The sequence below is a fragment of the Chelon labrosus genome (genome assembly GCF_963514085.1).
Source record: "Chelon labrosus genome assembly, chromosome: 21".
Lineage (NCBI taxonomy): Eukaryota > Metazoa > Chordata > Actinopteri > Mugiliformes > Mugilidae > Chelon > Chelon labrosus.
The window spans coordinates 4844607-4870058 of NC_140354.1; the positions used below are offsets into that span (position 1 = coordinate 4844607).

Below are 25452 nucleotides of genomic sequence, written 5' to 3' on the forward strand. Positions count from 1 at the left end.
AACGTTCTGCTTTAAATGGTACCACTCTATGTCCACGTGATGTCGTATTTCAGAAAAAGCATAGCAAAATAGTGATCAGTCATGACTATGGTTTACATTCATGCTATATGGAAACACTGAATTAAATAAACATTTGCTTCAAATATTTTTTTTTTTTAAAAAATACCAATGAAATGTTTTGGCAAATCTGTAATAAAATATCAGTAATTTTATCTCCACAGTCAGACACTGGGATATCTGCAGTGGCTTGTAGGAAGATGCAATATGATTCTGAACATGCGTCACAATTCACATAGTTTACAAGGTTCTTGCTTAATTCCTTAGGGAGAAAAGACAAAAAAACACCTTGACTTAAGTGATCCCTGGAGGACAATACGTGATCACCGACTTACAGTTAATGTAATTCAGTATTTCCAACACAATGGAGGCATGTGAGCCATTCACTACTAAAGACTTCTACATAAGGACTCAAGGCCACCGAGAGAGAATCATCTGTCCTAGTTTCATACTAGCCAGTGTCATAAAATATTTTCTTAATTGTAACCGCCTCAAGCCTTCACTTTTACATTTTCCTGTATCACATGTCCAAATATGTCCAAAAACAGTCTTTATCCAGTAACTAAAATAGTGACACGTTCTAAATGCTATTTTAATGTGACGAAAAGGCCCAAATGCCCTCAGCAATCAGGTCCTGGGTGAGGTCCAGGCTGGCCAGCTTTCCTGCACTACCTAATTATGGCAAAAAGTCACACACAAAAAAAAAGAAACTGCATCATCCTCTGTTGATTATGGGATTAAAACTAGATTTAAACTCACAAAAAATTATCATCTCCTTTCATTTCTTCAAGACAAATAATGTAATATTTGTCTTCAGGACAAATGTTCCAGCAGCACGGACGGTAACACGGTACTGTTCTACTGTCTAACGTGTGTTGATGGAACAGTGTGCTGCTCAGGAATATCTTCACAAGTCCCTGAGCTATCATGGAAATTTAACAGTTTTTAATTATTGGGAATAAACAAGCCTGTACCTCCTCAAGCATCAGTGCATCGCTGCCAAAGTAATATCTTTTCACGGCATGATAACTGACCTCAGAGATTTACCAGTGAGTGGGAGCAACGCAGGAGCCAATCCAAACAAAGGACAGACCACTCCTATTCGACCATTGTATGTATTTCTAGAGGGCAGACACTGTGTAGGAGCAAAAACCTGCAGTGACCACAATTACCATGACAAGAACAAAATGAGCAACCTTTTAAAAGTGTGACCTGTCTGTCTTAATAGACAGATCAACTTGTCGATGTGTTTAAACTTGTCCAACTTCAGTTTATGTCTAATCATTTAAATCTATATACAGTATGTATTTTCTTTTTTTGCAGTGGTATGTGAGCTTACCGTCCGCCTGCATGCTTTGCTTGTGCTGTTTTAATTGTTTCATGCGAGTACTGAGCATGTGCATTACTTTATCAAAGCTGAAGAAAGAGCAAAAGAGAGTGCGGGAGTGTGAACGAGGCAAACTTAACCGGAGGACTGATTCCCCTGCAGCAGGCTCCTAAACAAGTCTGTGACTGGAATGACAAAATGTCCAACTTTACTCCAGCCGCTTCACTCCCAGAAACACAGCCATCAAACACAACCAGCACTTAATTAGCTTCTCACTTGGTGACTTCACTCAGTTCTGCTTCACTTGCGTGCGTGCATGTGTGTGTTTGTGTCCTCAGCCCAAGGCTCTGTCTGAACACATTTCAGCAAATAGAATCCAATTTGTTTAACTTCTATTGAATACAAGCACAGGAGATTGGCACGAAGAGGCTGGTGACAGTGTACTGAGAACATGGTGTGGCATTCTGTTAATCTGATCCTATTGTGCCAGACAGTATTACGAAGTCCAATAGCAGAGTACTTTATCCAACTTTTGTTCCTTATTTACACCTTAAATTGCAATGTAAACCAAACAAATGGTCGGTCGAGCAGCACTTCAGGCCTACCTGTGTCGTTTGGCATCTTGCCATTGCTGATCTGCTTGAGTCTCTTCTGGTGGGATTTGCCATTGTAGTGGATCTGGGCCTGTGCAGCTGAGTTGAGTTGGATGTTGCAGACCTCACACAATGTGTAACTCCGCTGCTTCCTCTCCCTTTTAGGTCTGTGAAGTGCAGAATGCAGGGCGCCCCCTGGTGATTCCTCATCCGGTACTGCGCCCTCATCCTGGATGTCGCAGCAAGTCTCGCTGTCCATTTGCACTCCCAGCCCAGCGCCGAGCCCCCTCCTATCCAGCTCAGGGTTTAGCAATGACGGGCTGAAAGGACGTTTCATACCTGTGATAAAAGAAAAGGGCAGGAGGGAGATAAATATAAAAGGAAGAACAACATTGCACCTCGGATATGCCCAGGTTAGCATCTCGACTACAGCATGCCTTATTGTTCCTTCACTTTCTGAAGAAGCCCACTGTTTACATGTGCAACACAGCATGGAAGAGAGTGAGGCGGTTAAGTGCTGTATCCTGTGCATGGAGGTATCATTTTTCCCAGCCTGGCTTGACCTGGTTCACGCAGCATACAAAGGCACCCTGTTAAAGCCTGATAGCTGCCGTGGACGTAGAGGCAAAAATACCCCTCATTTCCAAAGCTTTGTGGAGGAGCGTGTGGAATCTGACCTCACACGCCATGCAGGGCGTAGCCATGCTTGTCGGCACCCTCCGAGCACTGACACCTGCTCTATATGCACACATTCATGAAGACATTAGGAAACTGAAAAGAACGTCTGGGCACAAATTCACACAAACTCAAACCGCGAAGACCCAAAGTCCAAGTGGCGGTGGTCCCGGGGAGCAACGAGGCACCACTTGGGGGAGACAGAGTGCTGCAGTGTGGCTCTCTGAAGCCCCTCTGTCAAGCTGTTTCACTTGTGATGACTGCGAGCCTGCTTGCTGTCTGCGCACCCCTGCGAGCCAAAATGCTACAGCAGTAGCCTCTGTGGAGGATCTCAGCCAAGCAGTGCCTGGATCAGACAGGCAAGCCGGAAACAACTGGGAGTCCAGGACTTATGAAACCTGTCTGACCATGTCTGCTGACAATACAGCTCAAATTAGAAAAGCAACTGCGTCAAATACACGAGTATATGGAATGCAAACACTTTTTCCCACATGAGCTATCACGGTACCAAAGCTGTCCGCTGTATGTGGGGGACGTGGGTCAAAACAGTAGAGCAGGAAGGTGATATTTAAAGCACCTAGTGAGATTTCCTTTTCATGCAGAGCACAATGGTCAAAAAAGACAGAGCCATCCCAGGATATACTATCGAAGAGAAGAGCTGTTTGTTTTATATGCAGCTACTGTCTCTATAAATAAATGAAAAGGTAGGTCTACAGTAGCTCTGCGAAGGATTGAGACATCATTGGAAAAAGTCCCTGAAATACACCCAGCTGTGCATTTACGCTGCTGGCTTTTTGCCTTCGCCTGGAGTTATTTACGAAAACACCAAAACCGCTCCAACACACACACACACACACCCACACACACACATACAGATACACCAAAGTAAAGTTGGGTCTGTGATGCATACATACCTACATGGATGAAAAAAGTCTGAGATACACACACACACACACACACACAAAAACACACACACAGCGCTCAAAAACACATTAGAGCGAGCAGCCTCCATGAAAGCTGCTATTCACATTGCCAATCTGGGAGCACTCAAGAGGCTCCATCAGATGTTTTCTCAAAAGCTTTGAGCAATGCTGCTCCCTGGCACTGAATGAAAAAAACCCTCTGTAGTCCTCAACCACGCAACATCCTCACACTGCTGCCAAACAATTTAGCTAGCCACCCCAAATTATCATGGTTGTAAAAACAAAAAGTCGTATGGAGTAGCTATATAAAATAACATACAGAGCATATCACATCCCTCCGACCTCTATCACAACCTTACATCAAGAGACAGTTTTGTATTCGGCATAAAACAAGACAGATAATAGGTAGATGATATTTTATTAATCCCAAACTGGGAAATTTCAGCGTTGCAGCAGCAATGTACAGACACTCAGCACACCATACATAATCTATAAAGGTAGAGAAATCTATATATACACCAAATCCTAAAGTTCCAGTATAACAGGGTTTTAGAAGATCCATTATTCTTAAAGAAAATAGTGGATATTGACCTCATGCTTGCCATTATATAGAGACCAGTCTGGCACAGATTGAAAAAAAAAAAGGTACATTTGGACGGCAGCTGTGATAATTCTGCAATTTAATTCAGATTAAATAAAGCTAATATACAGCTGTGTAGTTCCAATTTAATGGTCATTTTAAAGTCTATGTGTATGTTATACATGTGGGGATTTGTGTCGACTTCATTTTCATGTAACACAGCTTTTATAAAGTTTGTTGTGCTCTGTTCAAATGGAATGCTTACTCTCATACTCCTCTGCTGTTTTTTTTTTTTCACTTCATCTATAATTGATAAGTTGGGCTGCAGGATGTTGTTGGATGTTGTTAACTAGAAACACGATCACATACCACGTCTGAGGGCATCTCTCAGGGTGTCTGTAATGTCATTAATGTTCTGGTACAGGAGAGTGGGCAGGAAAACAAATTCTGTGTATATTAGCTGAGAATCCTCCTGCTGGATGATGGAGGCTCACCAACACCAAAAGGTTTATGTAACCTTCACCTGTGAGTATGTGAGTGTGTTTGCACTAAATGACCTGCAGAGACTTAAAAGATTCTTTCAGCTCAAGGTAAAAGCTGCGTGAGATAAGAGCCCATGCTGTGTCCACACACAGAGATGTGTAGGCTGAGACAGGACAGGAGATTGTCAGGGGTAACCCTGAAAGAGGAGACTCTGCCAGCCTTGCCATGCCTGCTGTTCCGCTGTCTGATGCACACCCTCCTCCCTTGTCACATGGGAACCATCAGTCACTGCTGCGATCTTGCTGAAAGACCCAGGCTCACCCAGCACAGCAGCCCAGCAATAAAAACTCTATTTATGATCTTACGTCCGCTGCTCTCTGATCCTGAAATACGATCGCACTTTCCCCAACTTAAACTAGCTCCAACCATCGGCCCACCTCAGAGAGCACCCCCACCCATACACTGTGACCACAGCTAGCATTGGGGATTTTGGCTCGTCCGGCTTCAGACAGAAACTGGCCTCCAGATGGACCAGTGCAAACACTGCAGGCATGTTAGCAGGTCCTCTGAGGGGGAGACACCAACAACAAGCGCAAGCCAACTGGAGGCACACAGATCACATGACCGCATCCGGCACAAACTGTCAAAGACGCGAGTGCATGTGTACGCTATTCACATACACATGCATGTGTACACTGTCACAACAGCAAACATAAGCTGCCCTTGGATTCTGTCAACAAGGAGTCAGCAATTCACCAAACAAGCACAATTTGTAAATACACCAGACATTAATTAAATACCTTCTCTACTGACCAGAAAACATGGACCAAGCTCAACAATAAAAAGAAAACTAAATCCTATGAAGCTACAAGTATTGCAGTAGCCAGAACACAGACACTGCATAAACTAATTAAGGCAAGTAAAACAAATGTCCATGCACAAAAAAAGAAAAGGAAGTATAATGAACAGACTCCTGACCAAACACTCAAATGTGAAATATCAATAGTTAGCATTCCTTACCACTGAACAACCCTTACAGCGAAGACTGTAAGCTGTATGACTGCGGGCTAGGATTATCTGTTTTCCTGGCTGACATGTATCAGACGAATAAGGTTCAAAATGCTCCTGCCAATCAACCAGGGCTCAGGACATTTACTACATCAGGTCAGTCATGGCAGAGGGGCAGAAAGAGACACATGGAAAGAGAGAGAAGGAGCGCCTGATGAAGGGAGAATAAAGGCTCTTGTATAATTGGCATCATCAAAGTATCATTACTGTCATCACGACTGTATTGTCATTACTGAGCAGGCCTGATGTCTTTGAAACTCCACGTCTTTGTGCCTAGTGCATCAACGTTGATTACGTAAAGTCCAGGCTACAGTCCTCTAATGAGTCTAATTATACAGGAATCAGTGCCGAGCTCATTGAAGAAGAAGCTTCAACTGTAGCATGGCTGGTTAAGGAGTCGAAAGCTAGGACAGAGTGTTTGCAGTCCCTATCACCCCAAGCCCAAGCCCGAGAGTAAATAAAAAGCAGTGGCACATAAATTGATGTGTTTTCTCTAATCTTTGTTTGCAGCAGTTCTTTGGCAGCGCACAAGGAGGGCATTTGTTCACTGCGTGAGTGTGTGCTTGTTTGCTTGAGCATGTGCACGCCTTTGTGTCCTGGCAAAATGAAATTGCTTCACTGGGGGAATTCATACATGGCCACACTGATCCCATCGACGGTTTCATTTGTGCGAGAATGTGTGTGTTTACTCCTGTGCAGGTGGGCATCCACATTAATAATGTTAGATAGACATGATAAACAGGTGACTTTTGATGAAACACAGTGGCTCATAAAGGCACATCTGGGATCAACACACACGCACTGACAAATTGCAAAGGTTAACAATATTAAAGACATCCATATTGTAAATTTCTCTGTAGGAGCTTATGGTATATGGAGATGATGTGTCAACGTGTGGTACTTAATAGCAGTGGTTTTCACTTATTGAGCACCAGTTCTTTGAATTTGTTCAGTTGAGTTGATGAGGCTAACTATACTGAAGAGATGGACCTTTTCAACTACTTACTTTTAGCTATTTGGTTTCAGTTTGTGCTTTAGAAAAATGGTGTTCAGGGATTATAAGTGATGCGGGTATGTGTCTTGTCCAAGGAGCTACCAAATCTAGTTGTTTATTGCGACAACAGAAAGATGACTTTCCTTGTATTCTTGGATAGCTGCAGAATTACCTGTTGGAGTATAATACCGCTTTGGGAATTACTGCTTGAAAGCATAGAGACATGCTTCACTAAAATTTCAATGAACAGCACACGTTTGGGGGATGTCATATGTCTTGAATATTACTTGGAATATTGTCTCGTTTATTACAACTTATTTTGAATATATTAAGAACAGAAACTACACAATAAACTGATGCATAGTCAATTGCTTCTAAGGTATCTCATATTGGCAACCCATCAAATAGTTGGCAACAAAAACACAAATGATTAAATGACTGGCATCCCCATTCCCAGAAATGCTGTCAGGCTATAGCTGAGATTTAAACTGTATATGACACTTTAGTTAGGATGGAGTTATTATTTGCTGCTTATCCCACAGCAATGTTGATACCCAGGTGAAGCCAAGCAATTTGCGGGACTGTTGGAGTTTACTTTGAAATGTCTTGGGCTATTTTTGCTTTCCATGCTGGAGGAATCAATCTCTCTTCTTCATCGCTCTCTCCTTTGCATATTCTGAGATGGATATATTTTCACATCTTCATAGGCGACCACCACATACTAATGTGTGCCGAACGGTCTCAGATTGTACGAAAGGCAGACTTTCTGTCTTGTTCACTGCATGTGATTGTATGAAAGGGTATGATTCTAATTGATATGTATCTGTTTGCATGTAAATCGATTCTTGTAACAGTGTTTCTAAAGATTAAAGAAAACACATTTGTTGAATTTACATATTCTGGTATGGACCGTGGGCATTCATGACAACACAATAGACTACAATAAACAAATGCACCATTCTATATGAATGGCAATCATTACTTACCTTCTTTTGATGTAAGAAATTATTCAGAACAGAGGCACTGAACATAAACAAGATATCCCACAGAGCGAAATGGATTAAAGAAAGATGGAAAGGGAATACTTCAGCTTTTCTTCCTACAGCTGCATTTCTCAAGTGATGTTTAATTCTTTTAGATTTGAATGAAATTTTTACTACTTTAAAATACTGGAATAAATGGAGGTGTTAAGAAGAGCATGCCTTATTTAGCAGTACATCTTTCAAAGGAAGAGAAGAAGAAAGAAGAAACATCTGCTCATCAGTTTTATTGTACTCTATCTTGAACATACATAGCTTGAGCACTCTTTATTAAACCTTAATAAATAATCTTAACATTGTATTTAAAGCTAGTTCTATGCCAGACTTTTTTTTAACTGTTTATTATTAAATGATATATTCCTCTTCCTTTGTTGGTGCCATGTGCCCAATCAAACCAAGGACAATCTGATGCCAAACACCAGGTTTTACAATTTCCCAAAAGCATACAACCACTGCAGTGAAAAGGCTGACTCCATCTACTGTGGTCCTATTCATTTCTCAACCACAAAAAAACAGAGCAGTCCAGTTTTTGCACTCCTATTCAAACATCCGTCTGTCTCAAGTGTTCTAAAGTTAGCCGAAGCAAGAAAACAGGCCCGTATTCCCCTTGTTCACATTTCACCACAAACTCAACTGGGGAACTGCCCAACACGAGTAACCACAGACGCTGGGAGAGGTTCCATACAACACTAGATATACTTAGACACGGACAAACCCACGCTCAGCCACAGTCACAATACACACACACACACACACACTGCACAGTCAACCATCTGCGCACACTCCCAAACGAGGAGACACAATCTTTATTTCCCTGGAGGGCAAACATTTTGGATGGCAATTTGTCCAAAGACCTAAGAGGTGTTTATTTTACAACCTGCTTTGGCCAGAGCCTTCAGCCTCTTGTCAGTTTTTCAGCAAACATCTGACACCATCTGTAACAGCTAAATAACACGAGAGTTGCAGCATTGTGGAAGCAACAGCAATATTTGGAGCGTGTGCTGCTTAAGTTCTCCCAAGCCAGGAATAAAACGAATGAATTGGTAGTCTTCATCCCGTGAGGCATCTGTTGACTAAGGTGTGACACAAAAAAGCTGGCAGTTTGAGTGCCATGCCAGCTTTGTTTGACAGAGGTACTCCAGAATCAGAAATAGCATCAAGGACATTTGCCACCGCTGGCTTAAACATCCACGGTTGAGAGAATTATTCGACTTGCGTTGGCTTCCCCTTCGCTCACTTGTACTACAAATCACGCCAGAAAAAGCAGCCCATCAGCACCAAGGACGACCTCGAATGTAGTTTTTCCATTCATTTTAACCATAAAGGTCATAAATTTACAGTCAGATTATCAGCCTCAAGGTGCAGACAGTGATGTGTGCTCTGTCAGAAGTCTGGAGAAAAGGATTAGTTCAGAGCTGACTAGACATAGATTTTGCCAGGCAAGTATATGGATTTTTGCTCTAAGATAAGAAACTAATCCTGCATATATTTAAAAATGATGAGTAAGAATGACACACACAAACACCAATGCAATTTAATATGCTCCAATAGTTAGCTGTACAGCCTGCACCAGCTCCTATACTCCTGCAGCATGTAATCTCCCACATAGCTTGTGTGACAAACATCGCGTGCACACTCTGGACAGGGAAGAGGCAGTTCTCGCCTGGATGGCATGACTGATGGAGATGGGAGGAAACAGATTGCCTACAGCAGAAAGAAGAGGATTAAGGAGGATGGAATTTGGACACAGGTGCAGTGTGTTGCCGTTTTGCATACTACTGAGATTAAGCTCTTAAATGCCTCTTAAGAAACTTCCTCCGCTGTGCGCGCCTTCTCGCACGCACGAAAACAAATACTCCAACACGTGCTCCTCCGTCCGTGTAAACATGTTATTCCACTAATGTATTTTTCAAGTGGGCAGGTGATTTTAAGTCCTTAAATAAAAAGTACGCCACAGTGAATCAGCAGGCATCTGTGGCAGGAATAACTCCTGGTCTGCTTCGCTTCAAGGGAGAGAGAAAATATGTGGGGCAGACATTCTCTCATACAGCTTCTTATAAAACATGAATAACTGAGGAATCCATGGTGTTTTGACCACAGGTTATTTAGACAACGGTGACCAAAACACTCCTCGGCTGGCAGAGAAATATGGAGACAGTTATGGGTTCCCGCTGGCATAACATTAATACAATCTTGACGGTCTTTTGAATCTGTCACTGCAGGTGCTTTTATAGTGGCCATCTTTACCTTACAGGATTAAGATGTTACAACCTAAGAAACGAACGTGTCACCTGAGTTGACTTATGCTGGTTGAGTCTTGAATTTGGCTAAAGTTTTGCTCACAGGTTGTGTTTAATGCGATTATTTTATTCTACAGTTCCTTTTCAGAGGACACTACTGTGGAATGTGTGCATGTGCGGGATAAAGATCAAGCCAAAGCTATTCTGCAAACTGAATGATGTAGGACATACATTCATTTTAGAATCCTTTTTATTGTGTTATAAAACAGTAGCCATTTCAGTGCCATAAAAAATCGATTAAGATGGCACAAAGCAGAGGGACAAAGACCTGACACCAGTTTAAATCCATATATTCTCTTTAAAGGAAACACTTTACTTAGATGTCTGTAGCAACATTACAGAAGGTGACTCTGCACTGGGGCTTTATGCCTAGCTTGCAAATGATATCATGAGACAATGACTATTTCCGTAATGCTGTATTAATTCCCCTTTTACACTGAATTTGTGTTGTTTCAAACGATCATCAAGAGAAACTGAACAGTATCACTGTAGGACATTGGCATTTTGATGTCTTTAACTTAAATGCATTCCTGCACTTATATTTTCGACACTTTCATTTTACTCTTTTATACATCATGACAAGGACCTTAGTGTTTCCCTAAGCAGTCCCACCATGTAACAGACATCATGCATCAATCCTGACAACCAGCTGCAGCCCCACTTGCCCTGCCCTCCCCTTTTCTCCTTGTTATGCTGCAAACATTGACATACTTTTAAAATTGCAAAAAAATGTCGCGCAGTGATTGACGGACACTCTATTTCTCGCCTCTGGCAGTAAAAACTTTCTAAACTGCCAGATTCAAGCTGTCTCACTTTCCTCAGCATTTCCTATCACTGGCTCTTCGAGAGGGGAGGCTCCTTTGATGACTCCAGTGCTGTATGGCTTACAAGCTTTGTTAATGAGCTGCTTCTTTTCATCGGTGTGGTGTGTTTGGGCCCAGTTGGGGAGAGTTGTAATTACTGTGAGGATTTGATTGCATTAGCTTCATCCCTACCTGCCGTTAATGACATTAGTTCTGTAGGAGGAAATTCATTAGACACAGAGAGCTGAGTCGGTCTCCCTCACATACTGTTAGACACACTGACAAATTGCCTGCTGCGCTGTAAACAAATGCAATTTGGTGAGACTGCCGTTTCTGTAACAAGCACACAAACATCCAGGCAACTTTACGTTACTGCAAGTGGCATCAAAAGTTGAAGAGCTATATATCTTCTCTGCCTTAACATGGAGGTTATGTGTTCAAATGAGCTACACTACATAAAACCAAACGCATACACATTCGCACAGATGAATGGACACACACTCACCATCAGCGCGACAGGAAGTGGTCTCTTAGGAACAACCAAAGGCAGAGCTGTCCCAATAAAGGGAGATAAAGAGCACTAAGGCTTCTGGTGAAATGCTGTTTCAGCATGTGGGTAAGCGAGTGTGATTCAGCTGCACATGTCTATCTGTGCGTGTGTGTGCTGTGGTATCTAAGAGTGAGTATCCAACTGTATTATCCAGGGATCAGTTATGAGGTTGATGCTGGCATGCAAGCTGTCCTTGCCAATAAGCTGGATCCATCAGTCCATGTCACACTTCCAGTGCCAGCTCTGATAAGAGAAAGGATTACCTACCCAGAACTGAGAATAGTTTTTATTTATGTTGCCATGCTACTCAAGGGACACGCACACAGAGCAGACTCACTCTAGACATTTACATTTTTACCCATCATGCAGTACCACACGGGAGACCTATGAAGAAATATTATTCTCCCACTCAACTGGTAGATGATATGCAAATGCTTTTTTTCCCCACATTCATTGACATGATTTCTGACTGACTTTTGAATATTCACCAGCTGGCTATCAATGTGCCGTTATGGGCAGGGCACATGTGAAGTGGATTAATCAGAGCTTTTTTCTCAGAGAATTACTGTGTTGTCACTGTAGACAATGAGAACAGAGATGCAGGACAAAAAACAAACAAACAAAAAAAAATAAAACTCAACAATGAGAGCTTCGGATGAAATAAAAGACTTCCTAGAGCTGATTGTGGAGCTGGCCGATGATGCTCAGTGGGTGTGTGTCTATGAGCAGTGGATTTCACATTATAGCATCATTTGACCATTTTTATTTAACGTTGAGCAGTGTGGCTTCGAAGAAATGTCTTTAAATCAGCATAATACTTCAACTTCCAACTTCAAAACACAGTGACATTTAAAAACAATTTAAACGATAATTCTACTTACACTTGATGGTAAGTTTCATTAAGCAGTTTCATTAAGCAGCAAAGATGTCTGACCACTTAAAATAGGCTTTGCCTACAACATCCCAGAAAATCTTACCTAGACATACATGTAGTCCGCCACTTTAACCACTTCAGCAGAGAGAAAAGTGTAGTATTACAGCCTTGAGTACCCTCTGAAACAAGTTTGACAGTCTAATCAAAGCACTGCTTTCAATGATTGACCTTTAATTCTTAAATAAATACAGCCCAATAAACTGAAACTAAACATTAGGAGTTAAGTATTTTCTCTGAGCAGTGTGAGAGACAAATAGGTGAGGGGTGAACAATGTTGTAAAACGCCTGGATAAAACGTAGTGACGCACACAGTCCCCTTTGAGTTCAGTTCAGAAGAACCTTTAAACACATTAACACTAGCCACTGCCAAAGAGCTCCCACAGAGCACACATCACCATTCATCTTACTTACCACAAAGACACACATGGCTCTCATACCATAATCATCTCATCTAATTCTCATCTAGGTTTAACTAATCCATGTCAATGGCTATATTAGAGTAAACAAAGGAACTGCTGGCAGCTGCAGAGATTGCATATTTAAACTTTTTTTTTCTCAACAAAGAATTAGCAGGGTTACCTTAAATTATTTCATTTTAGAAGAACAACAAAGTCAATTTAAAACACATCTGATCCTATTTTGATTTATGTTGCCATTTTATGCACTGACTGTCCATTTATTAACACTACAGTTCATTTTAAGGAGTAGATGTCACTCTTTCTGGAACTCCTTTTGCTGCCCTGTGTGTATGATTCATAGGTATGGCAGGAATTCTAATGAGTACTATGCATCTAACATTTGTGAGAAAGTGATTGAGCCTGTGCTGTGTAGTAATGTGGCATTCTTAGTGTGATCGACAAAGTCAGAGAAATCAGAGTGAGGTTAACGTCGAACTAGTGAGACCTTTGAACTCCGTGGGCCCGTTAATTTGCCCCTTAACATTCCTCCACACGCCGTGACTAGGTCTGTTTCTGAACAGCTGAACATCACCTCCAGCTCCCTTGGCTTGCCACAGCATACACCGTTTCTGCCTGTGAGTGGGTTGCCAATTTCCTGTCTGAAGTGAGAAGGTCAAGGCACCTGCTAAGACTAGGGTCAGAGTAGACTCATGAGGAAAAACTTTGCAGCATGAAATGATGAAGTGCTAAAAGTGCCAGCTGTATTTCTACATAACACTGTTCACCAGCAAACACACCCTCCCTCCTCCCTTTTTGCAGTTGCTGGCACATCTTTCCCTTTTCTACAAGCACGTAAGAGACCCCGAGGAACCTATTAACACTGTTAAAGTAGGCTAATTATGTAGCAGACATTTTCAACGCACAAGTGTGTGTGTGTGTGTGTGTGTGTGTGCGTGAAACCAGCTTGTGTGAGGAAGCATGATTGCCTGATTGTGTATGATGTGTAATAATGTGTGTGCCTCGTCAATTGCTCTCACAGGAAGTGAAGTGAATCAATCAGGTTGTCACTCATAATTATGGGGCTATTAATAACAAAATACTCCACCGTTGCCAGGCATAACTGACGGAATGACTCCACCAGGAAAATAGTTTTATCGCCGTATCAATTATTCAGCACTTGGCAGGAAGCAGAATTTGCATGCGCTTTACGGGTGTAAAGACAATTCACTGCTGGATATGTATCTGTTTCCTAATGTATTTCTGGATAACGGCTAGGATCAAGGGCCCCCTCCATCACTGTCTGACAGAGCCAACTGGTGCTCATCGATCACACGCTAAAGCGCTGCAGAGGAATAAACGTACAAACAGCTATTTAGAAAGAGGATCAAGTAGCTGAGAAATGCCTGGGAGGTGTTGATGAGCAAGTATAAGATGAGGGCATAGATATAGAGTGACTACTATTAATGACACGGTTTAGATGGAGAGAGCAGGCTCTTTATGGGTAATGACTGAACGTCTATATATTCAAAATATGGAATTATAGCAAGATTAAAGTTAAAGGTATTTGGATTGCAGATAAAGTAAAGAAAAAAGCCTCTGAAGTGGCAGGTGGTCTGTCTTTAAAAGCATAAAATCTGGTACAGAAAATGATTCAGTCAATAAATATGCGAAAAGTGATGTTTTTCTTCTTTTGATTGAGTAAACATAGAAATAAACTGCCTGCATCAAGTATTCTGCCTGCGTAGGGCTACCTACTTCAAGGGCAATTTACCTGATCACCAAACTCAAGCTGTCTTTTTGTTCGGAATAATAACAAACATTCATCGCTTACCACTTCTTATTCCATTCTATCAAAGGTAAACACAGACATTATGAACAATGTGTCATAAAGGCTGCACCAAATTTATCTTTGAGTTCAAGAAAATGCAGATTTTAGCTTTTTACAATACTCAAAGTCCTTCTGCAACATTAACATCACAGCTTCCAGGAGAAATATATTCCAGGAAAAAGATAGGCAACAATAAAAACCGAAACAATGAACTGCCAATGTTATATATGGTGCTACAACTGAATACACAACGTTTTACATCATTTAAGTAATCCTTTTGACTGCTATATTTGATCCTAACTACACCTGTGGCAGTATAATAATATGAAAGTCACAATGAGTTTTAATGTCATGTATCTCGACAGTAATCTGCTACCACGAGTAGCAGAAGCACATCAGTGGGTCAGTGTGACACAATGACGGGCTGCTGTTGTTGTTCCACGCAGGCCAACATACAGGATACGCTCTTAGAATAGTGTGATGGATCAGCTGATGGGGTGGCGACAGGTGAGAATGTCACTGGGTGTTACAACAGTACTATACTTAGGGACTATGTGATATATGGCTATACTGCATAGTCACTCTAAAAGTTGTCGTTGGCGCAGCACTCCTGCTCCAATCACCAGTGAGTATGACATCAAAATCAGCTGCCACCAGTCAAACTTGGATTCACTTCTGGTTTTGTTCTGCTGTCCAGATTATATTGGTAGACTTTTGGATTTTGCGAGAAAAGAAATTGAATTGTTTGATCTAATTCTATCTGCACATGCTTGATGTCTCGGTGGCTGTCATTAAACATCATACTAGAAATGGATTCAGCTTTGCCTTGTTGTCAAGAGCCCAAACTTTCTCTGTGACAACAAAAAACCATAGAGTTTAAACCCTTCAAGTCACATGGCATGGGTGGAATATCAACTAGTAAGACTGATATAGTTTATTGTTTATTTAATAGTAAAGACTGGTGTGCTGGCTTTGTCATGTGCTGGAGAAACGTAGAAATGTGCAGTTAAGTTCATACCCCACAGATAAATCGGAAGACCTGCAGAGCTGTCTGTCTCCTTCCTTACATGTTGGGATTAGTTAGTCATAATGCCGACATCATTCACCCCGCAAGATTTCTGTCAAGAGAAATATGACAGCATCTTATCAGCTAGCATGTGTGGGTTGACAGTTTTGAAAGCTGGTGGGAAAAAAAAAGTCAACAAAATGAAGTCTGGCCCGCGCCTTTTGGCCCTCCAGATGTTTGTACAGGAAATTCAGCAGGAGAATGACAGCCGCCTCCAACCCTCTTTAGCCCAGATTAAAAGGGAAATAACAATTTATCCACCTGCTGTAAAGATTTCTTTTTAATGAGCTCCTCCGTCGACTTCATCGGCAAAGACGTTTGTGCTAAGAAGGCCATTCAATACCATGGGTGGATTCTTTTTAGCCACAGCTCATTTCCATATCTGGGGCAGACACAGTAGGCACAACTCAAAAATGTAAAGAAAGAGGCCCCTCGGGATCACTTTGTGTGGCTGGCTTCTTCTCATAGGCTGCGACAAATTTAACTTTAAACAACTCTCAGAAAATTCAAGAAAAACACAGTTTATGCTTGGCATCGACGGGGGCATACCTTCTTCTTCTACTAATCCATTGTAGTTGTGGCAGCTTCGTTCTTAGACGGGCGATTTTGTTTTGGTAATTTCTATTGAAGACGCATGAGATCCTTAAAATAATCTGCTCATGTGCTCGTAAAGCTCAGGTTTTCCACAAAATATGAGTAACACACACGTATGAGCTTCCAGCTAAACAGGTAGGCCTGAGCTGCTCATACCTTTTACTCCATGCATCATTTATACCATTCATTCAGCCTTAACAATAGGACGGAATCACAGACAGAGGAAAGAGAAAGGCAGTGGTGTCTTCGAGAACAACTACCACAGTGATTATGATGACTGTGGCTGTCAAAGTAATCACTAAAATGATAATGATGATAGATGGGAGCACAGGGAAAAGGATAGTCTGCAGCCAAATGGAAGTGAAAAGACTTGAACATGTTCACCATAACTACCTGGCTCACAAACGATCTCTCCACAGACAGGGAGCACACATTAATTCTTCACCCAATTATGCCATTATCACCCCATTACTCATGAACTCATTCAATTATCATCCCCCAGGTAGGAGCATGCCAGTGTGCGGCCATTATAACCTATTTTGCACTACAAATGATAACAGCAGCGGAGGTCATTGAACGAGACGAGAGAAATGAAATCACTTTTCCACCGCCAAATGGACTGCCAGCTAAAACCCGGAGTGACTTTGATTGTGTCTCTCCGTCTGGAGACAAAAAGGTGGTGGTGAGAGAGGACAGGAGAAATGGAAGAGAGAGCCACCTAAAGAGGGAGAGAAAAGGGAACAACTCTCAGTCGGCCCAGCCTCAAACAGAAACGAGATGCCACGATGCGGTGCTGGAGTAGTCCACGACTGATGAGCTGCTCTGACTGGCTGCAGCAGATGCCGAACACACACAGACAGGAGGAGAAGAGGGAGGCTAATGATGCGTGGAAGAGAATTACTCCTCTCCTCCACAAAGGACAGTCACTCTGCTCGTCGCATGGACAACACTTATTTCAAATGACCCTACTATCTACTGATGAGGCATGTGTGTGTGTGTGTGTGTGTGTGTGTGTGTGTGCTCATATCTGCCTCGGTGCATCTCCTGAGTGAATAGCAAATGGAAGTCTCCACATGTACAGCTACACACACACACGTGTTCTGGTAACAGTGCAGTGAGATCTGTATCTCACTACAGGCTGGTGAAAAGACATCTTTCAGATGCTTATTTAACCAAGAAAAGTCAACTGTGTTGCTCTTTTGCAAAACCCCTCTTACAAACACCAAGTGATATGTTTACAAAAAAAAAACACATGCCTCTAATTTTGGGCCTATATGCAGAAATCCAATCATTCTTTTCAGAGAGCCTGCCACCCCACCTCTTTTACAACAGATGCAAGCAGATGCTGTGGGGATACGGTAAAACAGGTATTTATGCAGGTTTCTGTTATCATTATCCTCCTTTGCACACAATCATTCTCTATATAGCATCTCCAATTCTCTATCTCGTACTGTATAATATTCTCCACATATGTGGCTCATCCTCACTTTGCTTCAGTCAGATGATTGTTAACAACTAACTTGTTTTGGATCAGGCTGTAATGCTGCGAAATCTTCTCAGTTTTCATCCGCTGATTTCAGGATCTGAAGCTTAGCTGTGTGGAAGCACAAACATAGTCTTCAGCTTTTAGACACAGCTTCATTTGAGCAGCTTTGGTTTCTGTGCTTAGCTCGAGGGTGCCTTAGTGCCAGTTGATAAGGTAGGAAACAGCACAACTGATTCACGTTCTTTATTCATACTTTGAGTGCAAAGCCAGATTTCATTCTTTTTTTCCCTCATTGCTGAGGGTATTTGAGTCCTCTTTATGCGGATTATATACCATCTGTTAATCTTGATGATAATGTACCCTCGACCACCTGGCGTAGAGGTAATAAACAACTAGGGTCAGTGGGATTTTTAAATTGCGCTGTATTAGAAAGGGTTAAGAGGTGGTATGAGAACTGAGTGACAGGAAGAGGGTAAAAAAAACACCGTCCCCAAGCCAGTGCTCTATTTACCCTGTGATGGGTGTGGGGGTAAACTGTCCTTGAGATACTGATCTATTGCTTTTCTGGCAAGACTATCTTCATCCAGCCCATCTGTGGCTCACGGGGACAGAAATGTTGATTAGACATCGCTCAGAAAAGAGCACAAGAATGACTCGAGTCTGTCAGATCACCCCTGCCTCCATCTTTTTTCTTTTTTCCTCCCTCCATCCACACATAATTGTCAACTAATATGTTTGGTCAGGAGAGCCCGGATGAGCAGATGAAGTCATCGTGAAACTTCGATGGCGCTGGATTTGTTTGTGAAGGACTGCAAGCAATTAGGATTTCCTTAATGAGCAAAGAGGCTGTGGGGTTCACGCCGAGGCACATGTTTGCGGTGGTAGAGAACCCACACACACTTCACCCTGTGGATGACACTTTCAAGTGAAGGGCAATGGATTATAGGCCAGTAAAGGCTTAGCATGTAATTCAAACCATTTTTCCATCGCATTTGTACTCACTTGAGGTCTAATCCCAGCTGATTAACATGCCAGTCAATGGGGAGGGCACCTGCCGTATCAGCGTGGAGTGATGTTGATCAGAGACAAATAATGACACATATACACAGACACACACACAGGTGTAAATCAAAGTGGATTCCTCTACGTCGTAAGTTTTACTGCACAGATAAATGTTTTCTAACAAATGTACATAAAGAGCTGCATCTTATATTGCAGAACCAGTTTTTATGTGCTGACTAATTCATCTATAATCACACACCTATAGAACATAAAGTACTGAGTGCTTATTTAAGAGACCGATCCAGCCTACATCTCCAAATCATCTGTGCCTCATGGACGCTCAGCTCCTCCACACTGTTAATACGCACCCCTGAAGCGAAGCATTTTTACGGTGGATTATTTTGATTCCAGTTTAAACGCACACACAGACACACAATGTCACACGCAAGGGATTAAAGAAGTGGTGCGTCACTCCAATCACTTTCATAGTTATTACTGTCTGGGAATGTGGGAGAATCAGATCAAATTGAAGTACAACGTCAAACTCCGTGAGCCTGACGATTCCCGGATGAATCTGACTGTATTTTAGGACACTGGTTTCATTAACTCTGTATATACTGTACATACATAGTTGAGACAGTGATTATCTTTCATACAAGATAGGAAAGATTGTCAGCGAAATTGCTCACAGTCTCTCAGGCAGATGATGGGTTCAGCTATCTTTTCATCCCCTGTGTGACGTCTCAGGGCTTCAGCTGGGTCTGCATGACCCCAGCCAGCTAATGGGACTTTCACATCATGAAAGATGGCAGCAATAAAAAGGTCAAAAGACAATTGGTTGCATGATGGCAGGGATCAGGAGTGCCACAAGCTGTAACAGCATGAAAAGCATTCAGACAATAAATGGGTATGAAATATGGAAACTAGAGAACTTCAAGGATGCTGAGGATTTTATTCAAAAACAGCATCAGGGCCCATCCGCTGTTCAATAATAAAGAAATGTGTGATTCATTAAGGTTATAATAGTTAAGATTGCAGCTGCATGTACTTAATTCGTTTTTTTTCCAAAGCTAAGTGGTTGCTTCATCTTTCAAATGCACGTCATTAGGTACACATCGCAGCTCAAGGTAGTTCAGTATGTACAGCAGCAATTGAACACATTCTAAATCAAGCCTTGTATTCAGCAGTACCTCTTTTATATACAGTCACTGGGCACAACACTCACTCTGTTGCTAATACATGGTGTTCAGTAGTGTAAGAATACTAGACCATGCAGGCATTGCACATAAGGTTAATAGCTCAGGGGCCTATTGTTAATTTCTGTGGTTTTCATTTCACGCTGTGTATCACAATCAATCTCTCCATGGGTAATCGGTTCATTTTGAAGACTGCTTGTTAAAGCTTTGTTTGTACGGGTACTCTCTGTGTATTTCTTTTTAATTTTTTTAAGTTACAATTAATGCAAATTATTTCTACCCCTATTTTATTTCATTTCTCCATACGGGCAGGCAATGTCTCTGCCACTGATAAAATATCTGAGTCACAAACGTGTCAGATTCACAGCCTTATTGTGGACAGTCTGCCAGCACATTCAGTGCTCTCACACATTACATTTTCCTAAAGAGCTGATGTGAGGGAGGATTTGCCTCGTTCAGAAAAGGCAGGAAATAATAATAATAAAAAAAAAGAAGAGTGGCAGTGGGCGGAGTGTTTGACATTTCTCGTCCTTGAGTAAGTAAATAATAGGGATGTCACATCCGAACGCATCAGTCTAATTTTCTGAGTGCTGAAGAATGAAGGGGTCACCGGGTTGTAAAGTTGGAGGGAACAGTGGGACGGGATGAAAGAGCTAATGAACGAGAAAATAATAGTTTCCGTCTTTGTTTGTTTGCACGCATTTAGATACACTAGCAACATTTATTAAATTTCAGACTGATTTAGGTAACACAGTGATGCCCGGCCTGGAGCAAGTAGGTGGGTTTATACCTGGCTGAGGGGTTACCTCAGAGTGCTACAGTTTCTCCCTCTAGTTCAATTACATGCTTATTGGGTCTCGATCTGCCCCACATAATAGGAATTAATCCAATGTGTAGTAATTACTAAAAATTTGCTATAGTAGCTAGTAGTTGTAGCAATGCAAGAAGCAAACCTTAGAAAAACTCAAGAACAGACTCCTCCTACACTAATCTGTCTAATTTAAAAATAAATAAATAAAAAATCAGCTTAGAAGGAGTCGCTCTTGCTTAGAACTGATGCTACTCAAGTGTTGGACAAAATAATAAATGGCCTTATTTACTTCATTTATTTAAAGAGTAGCAGTGATAAAATGCTGTTTAATGTTTAATAAGATCTCTTAATGTATGTTTCTGTGAAGACAACTCATTTAACAAATTTATAGGAGTTCAAAAAAAGTGGATTTAATGATTTTCAGCCTTTTTTTGTATGAATGCTGAAACTACAAATTTTAAGTTCGAGTCTTGAATGCACTCCTATAACATATGTTTTCGATTTCTGTAAAATAGATATAATACACTTGCACACATGGAAGCAAGGTATTGTTTGACTCAATATTGCGTCTTGTCTTCTAAAGTTAGTGAAGTTTGATTGTTTAAATTATTCTCAGAAAATACCAACACAGTGTTTATTAGTCCTCATTTTGAGAGAAAAGTGTTCAAATCATGAGCTAAAATTACTTTTAGATGTAGCTAATGGATTTTCAAATATACTTTAATTAACTCACTGTTAACTGAATGGCTTTTCCTGGTATTAAAACAAATGAACCGTGTTTAGAGCTTGCAAGCAGGGAGAAAATAAATACACGGCGTAATAGGATCAATGGAAAAATATCTAGCATCAGCAAACCAATCCACCGCTTACATCAAATAAAACAACTACATCCTCTGAGCCTGTAGCTCCAAGATAAAATGTCAAAGAAAACGGTCTTCTTTCAACACACAGAGACTACATCAAGTGTGAAGCATCAACAGCAATCAGCGACTGAGGGAAGACAAAACTAGGCTCCTACATTTGTCAGTATTCAAACCCAATCTAACCAAACAAAAACGACTTCCCCCCTGCATGAATGCAGACTTTTGAAGTACCATTAACTTCTGACTTCATCAGCCCTAATGAACTGACTAGATCAGCACCACATCGACATCATGTTAAATTACCCTTACAGCTCTCTTAAAAAATGTTGGTGTTAGATCAGGCCACTCTGTGAATGGACATACCATAAGGGAAAGCAAAGAGCAGCCCCTCCCTGTTGTGTTTGTTTTTTTGCTGGAGGTGGAGGGGAAAGGGCTCTGACAGTCAGCCATGCATGCAAGGCCGGTCTGTTGTAATTTAAAGGCTCACTTGTTTAATAAGCTAGGTCTTAATTTGTTCACACTGGCTGTACTCAAAAAGACTGAGGAGAAGGGGGAACATTCATGGATAAAAAGAAAGGAAAAAATCTCAAAGCACGAGGCAGAGAGGATTTTAACAAGGAGACTTAAAAATGGGCAGATTGGTTTCAAGATCCATATTGCATATTCAATATGAGGTAGTGAGAGAATAAAGACATCACACATAAAGACTGACAGTGCCATCCAATTAGTCCTTATGCACCTCTGGCCATGTACCTGGACACTCTATACACGTTATTCCTGTCTACCCAGAGACAGAGAATATTAGTCTGCATTTGCGTTCAGTGAAACACCACTTTCCACAAATCTCTCTGGGTCCATCTAGGAACAATTTCCTGTGACTTGTGACCAACTTGCTTAAATACAATATCAGCAGAAACAATCTGGCACTTTCTGAGCAAACATTTCTATGTGCCGGGGCACAAATAGATCAAACAACTAATCCAACAGAATGCGGAGTGAAAATAAAAGTCTTGACATGTGGTATTTTAGTTGTAAGAGTGGGTTCTGGGTGGGAGTCCAGAGGGTGTGGACCCTGTTACTGTGATAGAAACTCTCTGCTCACTTCCTTCCTATTTAACCAGAAATCACTAGCCTAATTAGAGTTTTAGTAGCACTCAACACAGCAATTAGACCAAATTAATATCAGAGATGCTATACAGAGAAAGAGGGAACGAGAATTCACACAAAGCAACAAAGCTGAAGCTAACGCTCGAGATGAAATGTATTGCACACACAAATGACCGCGCGCACACACACAGGTCAAGCTCCCATGAGGCACTGTAGTGAAAAGTGTTTTTCATTCAGGCTCTTGTCTAGATGATGTATATTCCCTTTGAGGACCCAAACATGACCCCCATTGTTCATGCTGTTTATATATATATATATCAACACAGGAGGAGTTCAGCCAGGTAGATGCCTCAGCTGGCCACATATGTAGGTAATCATTACACCTATTAGGATTCCACTGTGATCTCCTGAAACCAATGGACATTACGTGCAATTAAAGCGAAACTGTCATGCTGGAGGCCTTGCTTGGTGGGCAAGCCACCCAGCCGGGACAAGTGTCTTCACATGGCAGTAGATTGTCTTTTTATTGACGGAATACAGACAAGAACTATTGTTTGATTTATGTGGATTAATAATTTGTTGTCAACGTGCACCACAAGGAGGTCAGAGTGTTCACTTATTTCCCTTCAGCTGTGCGTTGCATTTATTTCCAATAAGCAAGTTCTTAGCATGCCCACAGAGAAGAACACGGAAAACATCCTACCTTCTAAACACCAGGTGTTGTCACTACAAGAATGTTAGAATACTTAAGTTACCACAACTATACCAAGCTATATACCTGAACAGCTGGCATGGCTGTTCAGGTATATTTGAGGATCATTTCTTTTGCTGAAGTAGCTTTATTTGGTTTTGTAATTATCATTTAAGTGGCTGAAATGTTTTAGCACTGCATCTGCATCCAGATAAAACCCTGGGAGCCAACCTAAAATACAGCTGCAACTTACGTTTTAAGTGTGTTCAAGTTCAATGGAGTGCACACATTTATTTGGGGCAACTGAAAGCTCATAGTGATCTTTACAGTTACTATTCTGGATGTGTCCATGACACAGCAATGTTCTTCCTCATTTCCATAATCCTGCAGATAGGGAGAGCGACAGGTAACATCCCTGAGCTGAATATTTAAGTTTCCTTACTAAATACTGTAGCACTAGCAGCTTCTGGTAATCACACAGCGAGTGTGCTGAATGGAGTTTCACCTACAGCTGGTGGGCTGACAGCACTTTACTAAGAACGTGGAGGCTGCCAGCTTTGTGGCAATTATAACATCAAATACATTTCTACATTTTTTTTTAAATGCAATCTCTTGATTAATTCATTACACTCTATCATCCTGATCGCCTCCAACACATCCGCTAAACAGTAACAGCCGTAACAGTGCAATAATCTCAGTTCGCTTCTCTTCAGACCCTCTCTCGACATGAAAGCACACAGCAATCGAACAAAGCAAGATAGTAATGAACAGATAACTTTGCTTTCAACACACAGGCTTGCGTTGCTGAGCACTTTACAATATAATCTAGAAAACAATCAAGTGAGCAAGAGATAGACAAGGCGGGATGCAGAAAAAAAGGATGAGCCCTCAGAACTGCTGAAATAGCACAGCAGCCTGAATGATAGGACAGCGAATGCACAAAAAAAAGAGAAGAGAAGGAAAGTAGTTCTGTAGTTTATGCACTTTTTGTTGTTCTATTTTCCTGAAGAAAGCTTCCTGCAAAATAATAAACTGCCTTCACAGAGTGGTACCCTTTTACCCCATTTCGTTCACTGTGTACCCACCAGCTGTACGTTTAGAGCACGCCTCTTTTTCTGTCTAATTGCTGTGGCCCTCCACCTCTTACTCCCTTCCTTTCCTCAGCTCTTGCTCGCTCCATCCTTGTGTCTGTGTCTGGGTGATGAGTCAGGGAGCAGCGAGGGGTCCAAGATATTTGCATCAGTACCTCGCCTCATTTCCTTTCATAATGGGAGCGTGGCAGCAGACAGAATTGCAGACTGTGGGACAGGAGAGAAATAATAGATAGGTGGGTGGAGGGGTGCAGAGTGGGGTGGAGGGCTGGAGGAGGTGGGTGAGGAGGCAAGAGAGAGACAGATAGATAGATAGATAGATAGATAGATAGATAGATAGATAGATAGATGCTATAAAAAGAAAGACTAAATGATGGACTGTGCTCAAGTAGGCTGGTGGGCACTGGAGAACACATTAGCATTAACATAGCAAACAGCCACTAATGCAAATGATGTGCGTTTCCATGAGTGAGTCATTTGTAGCCTAAGTGTGTTGATTAAAACCGAGGTAGCACTGATTCATTGTTACGTGCACTATGTGACTAGATCAACCGAGACAACCCCCTCTCCACCTCCTCCTCTTCTTTGAGATGCTCAAGAGCTCACTGATTCATCCACTCTGCTAGTATGCAATGTTAGTCCTTATGCATGTGTACCTGTGTGTGCAAGCACGTATGTGTGTGTGTGTGTGTCAATGTTTTTTGTACTTTTTGGTGGTGGGCAGTCAAGCACTGTTCACTGCTTGACTCCGGTACAGGAGGAGAGGCCCACACATCATCCGTATGACAACACTAAACTGGCCTGCCAACATGAGCACCTCCACCTATCTAAGTCATCAGGCAGGCAGCCATCGATGCATTACCCACTATCAGATGACGCATAACAAGCACCTAGACCTTTAGAAAAAAAAATGCACCATTAACAACAAAGCAGTCCAGACCATCTGAAACAAAACTCAATTTAGACTGCATAAAGACCTACATGGTAGCTAA

The 25452-nt window shown here is 41.7% G+C and overlaps 1 protein-coding gene across 2 annotated transcripts in view; it reads right to left on the reverse strand.

The window, feature by feature from the left end:
• Positions 1–2314, reverse strand: part of znf385c (zinc finger protein 385C) — a gene marked incomplete at its 5' end in the record, with an annotated part of 73499 nt that extends 71185 nt beyond the window's left edge. Inside the window, one exon of one of the 2 annotated variants that reach the window (XM_084570138.1) lies at positions 1990–2314. In XM_084570138.1, coding sequence (XP_084426264.1) covers positions 1990–2314 — 325 coding nt within the window. The remainder of the gene's footprint in view (positions 1–1989) is intronic. The other variant, XM_084570139.1, reaches the window with a different exon arrangement.
• Positions 2315–25452: the final 23138 nt, after the last annotated feature.